This window comes from Brachypodium distachyon, chromosome 2 (assembly GCF_000005505.3).
Source record: "Brachypodium distachyon strain Bd21 chromosome 2, Brachypodium_distachyon_v3.0, whole genome shotgun sequence".
Lineage (NCBI taxonomy): Eukaryota > Viridiplantae > Streptophyta > Magnoliopsida > Poales > Poaceae > Brachypodium > Brachypodium distachyon.
In genome coordinates, this window is record NC_016132.3 from 45624477 (window position 1) to 45631781 (window position 7305).

A 7305-nucleotide genomic window follows, 5' to 3' on the forward strand; every position below is an offset into this window, starting at 1 on the left:
TCTATATGAAAACAATGATCTTTTCTAAAAAAAACAATGATCTACTCACATTCTACTTCTTTTAGTTACTCGAAGATTTCTTTGGCTGCCTTGCCACAAATTCTATTATTTACTAATTCTTTCGTGGCTCGTGCCCATTTCCCAATTGACTTTGTAATAAATCTAAAGCACTTATTACGTGTCATAGGGAGTTTTATTCAAAAGTTCGTTGTTTGCCTATGAATCTAATGATATACTCCTTCCATTCCAAATTAACTAACGTAATCCACGACAGTTAATTCGGAATGGAGTACTAATAATCTTCGAATTCGAACACATGGAGGTAGTGCACCCCGCTAGCTGGTGAATTCGCGACACCAGAAGCAAATTTCACCAAGGACGAATTACCTACTCCAAACAAACAAAAAGAAAATCGCTGGACGACAAATAGCTTCTCGGTAGCTGGGTACAGTGTAACATCAAACAGACTGCCGTAGCCGTAGTCATACTCTTACGAGGATCCATCAGCCGCGGAATTCAAAAACCACCACCGAACGTCCGCGCGCCGAGAAAAAGATAGCCACGCCAGGCAGAGGGATCCTCCACTGTTTGCGAACCAACATAGTGCCACACGTGGCAAGCGATGCAGCGACCCGTGAGTACGTGCGTACGACAGCCCATGCCGCAGGCCAGGTCACCGACGAGAACGAGGCAGAGAGAGAGAGAGAGTGGTGATCAGTCGTCGTGCCAAAGGCCAAGGCCAGAGGACGGAGTGGACGGTAGACTGAGGAGGGAAAACAGGCGGAGGACTAGGCATGCGGCAGGCAGGCGTCGTAAACGGCCGTGGTCTCCACGTCGCGCACGCAGTACGTGGGCGTGGGCTCCGGCACACAGGACCCTGGAAGGGAAAGTGGGGCGCAGGCTATGCGCTGCACCTGGACCCCCGCCCCGAAGCCGTCGACACGCGTCCACGGCCACGCTCCAAATATCGCAGCCTCCCCCGCCAATTTCCCTCGTCCACCCGAGTCAGGCAACCGCTCAATCGCTACTTGCCAGCCCAGCGACAACTACGCCCGCCGCGCGTGGGTCGCTCGAAACGAGCTTCACTTTCCTAAATCTAGCGGGACACCGCAAAGGCGCCGAGGAGTTGTGCCCGGCGTAAAATGACCCTCTTTCCGTGCTAACACTTGTCCGGCTTGAGTGCTCAGGTCAGGGTGACCCAGCTGTGGTTGGATGGGCCGTGTCTCGTGTAAACCCCCGATATGTAACGCCACCATCGCAATTATGCATTTGCTTTTGCCCCGACTGAACGAACGATCTCGGGGTCTAATGGGCAGAATCTTTCGTGTGCGCCCATTGCGATTCTCGTGATATCCCATACTGTGCAACCGGATGGCGACGTGACTGAATTACTACTGTCGTCCTAGGTCATTATTCTCGCCCTTCTCCGGTTGTTGCGTATATGCATGATCCGTTGCATTATTGCCCTTCTTTTGCATGATAAACTGATACATGAGGAATGCAATCGACGACGGTCACCACCTTTTGACTCTTTGGTACTACCACATACGGAACAACTTTTATCTCCCCGCCCCCCCCCCTAAAAAAATGTATGCACAATGGAGTCAATATGTGCAGAGCATTGTAATTTGGCCTCATGTTAATGCAAGGTCAGTACACACTTTTGTGGACTTTAAGATTTGCATATGAATTGCTCACAATCAAATAAATTACTCCCTCCGATTCTAAATTGTTGTCGAAATATTACATGTATCTAAACTGTTATGAGACTAGATATGTAGACGCATTCATATTTGGACAAATTTGAGACTAAAAAATTTAGGATAGTAGAAGAGAGAGACCGTTATTAAAACCTAAGCACACTACTAATTTAATAGAGACACCATTACGTATTATACCTAATCTGAAGACAATGCATTTAGGAATGCTCATCAAAAGCTATACTGGGTGAGTAGAGACAGCTTGTATGTGTGCATCTACCAGTTCTTCCCTACCGGTCAAAACTTGCACGACATGCCCCACAGGCGTCTTTCCTCTCTCCTCCACGTAACCCCTCGCCCTTTCTATTCAGGTCCCACGCGTTCCCTAAAAGCGACAAACGTAAGATTGCTCCCTACACACTCCCCACGTACACCCGAACCCCAGCAGCGCCTGATCCCACCGCCAGACGCCGCCCGCCTCTCTCAGCGGTCCACAAGAGCCGGGCGCACCACGCCCTTCCTCGAGCCCCGAGGCTCCTCGCCGCTCATCGGGCACGCCACGCGCCAGGCGCCGGCTCATCGCCGCCGTCCACGTCCAGGCCCGCGAGATCCACGTCCGGATACGGCTCCCGCCCTCGCTGTCACGTATCCGGGCCATCTACGGAGGATCGGACGGTGGCAGAGCCTCTCCCCTACCTTTTGCCATCCCGTGTTTGCGGGTATTAAAGCCGCCCTGCCGTGCCACGCCCCCAGTTCTCTTTTTTGTTCTCTCCATCGAGGGAAATGAGCACCGAGACGACGAGCAAGCGGGATCACGAGGCGTCCCTGCGGGAGCTCCTGGCCGGCGGAGACAAGGAGCTGATGACCGTGGCACGCTCGGCGCGGCGGCGCCGCCTGGAACTCCGGCGTCTGGGGCGTACGGCGTCGGCGGCGGCGGAGGACGAGGGCGCGAAGAGGGTTCGCCCCGCGGGGCCGCTGGACAGCTGCTCGTCGGACTCGTCTGACTCGGCGAAGGTGACGCCGGAGCCTCAGCCGGTGTGCGTGTCGCACGGCGCGGTCTCGGTGATCGGGCGGCGGCGGGAGATGGAGGACGCGGTGGCCGTGGCCGCGCCGTTCTCGGCGGTGGTTGAGGGGGACGGGAAAGAGGAGGGGTTCTTCGCGGTGTACGACGGGCACGGCGGGTCCCGCGTGGCGGAGGCGTGCAGGGAGCGGATGCACGTGGTGCTCGCGGAGGAGGTGCAGCGGCTTCGTGGCATCCAGCAGCAGCGGGGGAGCGGGAGCGGCCGCGACGAGGAGGAGGACGTCATCGCAGGGTGGAAGGAGGCCATGGCGGCCTGCTTCGCCCGGGTGGACGGCGAGGTCGGCGTCGAGGACGAGGCCGAGACCGGCGAGCAGACGGTCGGCTCCACGGCCGTCGTGGCCGTCGTGGGGCCCCGCCGCATCGTCGTCGCCAACTGCGGCGACTCCCGCGCCGTGCTCTCCCGCGCCGGCGTCCCCGTGCCGCTCTCCGACGACCACAAGGTACACGCATGGCGCCACCTCCCTCCGAATCACTAACGCAAGGCCGGTCAGCTTAATCGCATGACACCATGATCAACAAGTTAATCATGGTCTAGATCCGGCATGCTAATCTTGATTTGGGAGCAACCCTACGGAAGCGCATATAAACACGTCACCGTCGTGACGCCATTTTTTCCACCAGATCTTTTGCCGGGCCAGGGGCTGCAGCCCCTACAGGTGTCGCTCCGGGGTTCCAAAGCCCCGCCCTCGCGCCGCACCAGCCCTGCTTTTGTGCTTGGCCGTGTACGAAAAAACAGAGACGTTTCGTGTGTTCCATCTTCCATGGGTTGGATTACTCTATTTCTTCTCTTTTGGCAAGACACCTCGCTGCTGGCCTCCGATCCGCTGATCCATGGTACGTTGCGCCAAATTAGAAGGTGATTTGCTCGATCTGCTGGTCGCGGAGTTGGGTGGGGGCGGCAGCTACGTCACGTGCCGTGTGCAGAGCGTATCAGTTCGCTGGAACCCTCCGACTGGGTCCTTAAGAAAAAATAATTGAAAGGGGGTAGTTAAGAAAAATTCCGGTAGGTTGGGTGCTAATCGTGCCGGAAAGGCGGAGGTGTGGGCTGATGGCACGTAGATGGTGTTCTCAATTGCCCCTGCTTTGCCAAATGTGTATAGTGTCGGTAGAATTTGGTTGGCGCAAAGTCGGTTTGGTGTCAAACGGGTCGGTTCTTGATGCTCTTGCTTGCTGTATGGTTGGGAGCGTGCATCCTCGCAACAAAATGGGTGGGGCTTCTTTTTCTAGTCCTGTTAGCGCCGATGGCCTTCTCCATACACTGTCAAGCTCGGCTAGTTGTCAACGAAGGTGTTGCTTGCCGGCTGTCTTGACACGACGGCTTGCTTTGTGGAGCAGGAAGGCAGCTCGGTCCATCGATTAACTAAATCGGGAGAAGTGACCTAGCTTAGTACAGTACCCCTGAGGAATATCCTGTACTCAACGGTTGCTTTAAGGCTGAAGACGGCACACACTCGCTAAGTTTGCACTTACAAGTCAAAGTTGACGTCTTTGTCAGTCTGGCCCATTTATCAGCTGCGTGTGTTCACTTCTGTCCCTGACTCCCTGTGCATAGCTGGGACCGAGTTAGACTTCGTGGACACCAAGGTTTGCTCTGTATTCTGTAGCTACTGGGTACTATGTGGTTAAATTAGTGACAGAACTTAGAAAAACTACTTCCTCTGATCCTAAATTCTTGTCGTTGTTTTAGTGTAAATTTGAACTAAAACAACGACAACAATTTATGATCGGAGGGAGTACTGTCATCGATCGATCTGCTGTGCCACAGATTTGCTACGTGCTAAATGCTAATGCTTAAGTTCAAATGGTCTTTCTTTTCGATTTTTCCTTCTAGTGTCTTGGAAGGGTGTGCTGAAAAGTAGATTTTATATTGGATAATTGGAGTACAGCAAAGTGCTCACCATTTTGGCACGTGGATAAATTAAGGTGGGTGTCTTGGCAAGTGCCTTACGCTGTTTAGATGCTACTGCCTTTTGATCCACAATAAGTGTCTCAGATTTAGTACAACTTTGTACTAAATCTGAGACACTTATTATGGATCAGAGTGAGTATTAAATTTCAGAAAATAAGTTGTTTTACATGCGGGTATGTTAAGTCATGTCAAGTGCGAAGGTCATTTATTGAAGTATTGCCCGGCTGCTACTTTAAGCATTGCCATTAGTCAGCCATGTGTTTTCATTGTCATTGTGGGGACCAACATCTTGCGTGCAAGGCTTGAACTAGCAATGATGCGGGATGCAAAAGAGAAGAGATTCTGCTCAATTCTACATGTGTTCTGAAAACAAAGCAGTCGACAAAGGTGATGGTTCAAAACATTGGCCATGTCTTCTCCTAAATATGTGAACCCTCATCTTGCTCGATTAAATATAAAGATATAGTCGTTATTAGATTTGTTTGTCAATTAAGGATATTAGGTACACTAGCAGAATGCAATGGCAGTTTGACACTCGAGTAATTTGGGTAGGTTGGTGACAGATAATTTGTCCTGTTCAGTACTTCCGCAATACTTCAAGAGTTGACGAAGTTTCCTATTGCACTTGATATGGCTTGATATATCCGCAACTAGAACATCTTGTCTTCGTGAGCTCGTTTCCAGATAGTTGATGTGTCTCGCTGCCATTAGTTACCCGTCTCACGTTCATCTAGCGTTCTTTTTCCTTGACAACACCTTTGTTCAAAAGCATTACTGCTCATCATTACCATCATTTAAACTTCAAGTTCCGCATGTTGTCTGCGAGTAAATGTAAAACTAACTCTGCTAGTCATCTATATTGAGCAGTTTTCTTACTCAAGCGTTAGTGTATATATTCTTTAGTTGAGACACTTAGATCTCGTTATGCCTATCAATAGTATCTCGATGGATACCAAGAACTGTGGAACACGATGTGCTTATTGAGTTAGTCAAAGTGATGTTCTTTGATGATGACATCTATAGCTATCAGGAATATCCTTGTTGCGTTTACTGTTTGTCCATGCAATACATTATTGAATTCTTTAACTTTTTTTTTGCGCAACTTTGTTTCCTGTGCAGTTAACGACTCTGATTTTTTGTTTTAAATCTACACAGCCAGACAGACCTGATGAGATGGAAAGAGTGGAAGCAGCTGGTGGCAGAGTTATCAACTGGAATGGATACCGTATTCTAGGAGTGCTTGCGACTTCTAGGTCAATAGGTATGATGCTGTATCTTCTTGCTTTGTACATTTTCCCTGTTGGAAGACATGCACAACAGCACAAGGCACACACACTTCTGCCAGATATTAACTGCGCTGAAATTTCAACAATAATACGGAGTAAATATACGGTATTTCACGTTGGTCGCTTTGGTAAGAGAACATTTGATATTTTCTGATAATAGCAGATCATTTTGGCACTGAAATATTTTTTTCTTATAATTTGGTGTTCTGCCTTCTGTGGCGCCCACCAGTAAACCAATCTACAAATGTATGTATGCCCCTCTTTAATCGATGATACACAGGTGTATTCCACAAAAATGTACACCCCTCTAATAACCGATAGCTTACCAACCAACTTCACTGGTATGATGCATAACACATCCTCCTGTCCTGTCTAGTTTTAGATGATGTTCACAAACTATGCTCTGTTCTGAATCGACCGCTGAATTCACTATGGTTGCCATTTCAGGAGACTATTACCTGAAACCATATGTGATAGCGGAACCAGAGGTGACCGTCATGGACCGGACAGACAAAGACGAGTTCCTCATATTAGCAAGCGACGGCTTGTGGGACGTTGTGTCCAACGAAGTGGCCTGCAAGATCGCAAGGAATTGCCTAAGCGGGCGGGCGGCTTCCAAGTACCCCGAGTCCGTCTCCGGGAGCACAGCGGCCGATGCCGCGGCGTTGCTGGTGGAGCTCGCCATGTCGCGCGGCAGCAAGGACAACATCAGCGTTGTCGTCGTTGAGCTGCGGCGACTGAGGAGTAGGACAGCGGCGGTGATCAAAGAGAACCGCAGGTAGTAATGATGTAGGATTGACCGGACGGCTGGGGAGATGCCCTCAACATTCGACCATGGCGAAGGAGAAAGAGTGTAGTTAGAGGGATCAGGGATGTTGTGTGACTGCTGCTCAGCTGTTGAGTTGAGTGCGCTATTTGTAGCCGTTCCGTTGTATTGCGTTGGTTCATTAGTTCTTCTATGATGACGTTGAGGCCAAAGCGGCAGGAAGCATAAGCTGCTTTCGTCTGTTCCGTTCATTGGTTTTGCCATGCGGTTGGATTCCGATTTACGTCTTAAATATGGTCGGATACTGGCTTAGCGATAAATCCTGAACTTGGGGGGTGATCCATCCGATGACTTCATGTCAAGCAGTTCATGGTTGATGCAGAGTGCCAGTACCGGTGCAAGTAGATAATGAACTTCTGAGCCCTGGACGAACATGACCATACTTGGCTGCAGAAATGCACGAGCAGCAATGGTTTGCAGTTGACAGGCCAACAGCAGTTCCGACAGAGACAGACCAGCAGAGATGATAAAGAGTTGAAGACAACTTACTGTCTGCTACAAGT

General features: G+C 50.4%; 1 protein-coding gene across 1 annotated transcript; it reads left to right on the plus strand.

Annotated features, from left to right (window-relative positions):
- Positions 1-2458: 2458 nt before the first annotated feature.
- Positions 2459-7034, plus strand: LOC100838998 (probable protein phosphatase 2C 8). Its single transcript, XM_003569433.4, has 3 exons — positions 2459-3221; positions 5846-5951; positions 6424-7034. Exons 1-3 carry the CDS (start codon positions 2484-2486, stop codon positions 6756-6758), a joined length of 1179 nt encoding a protein of 392 aa, XP_003569481.1. The 5' UTR covers positions 2459-2483; the 3' UTR covers positions 6759-7034.
- Positions 7035-7305: the final 271 nt, after the last annotated feature.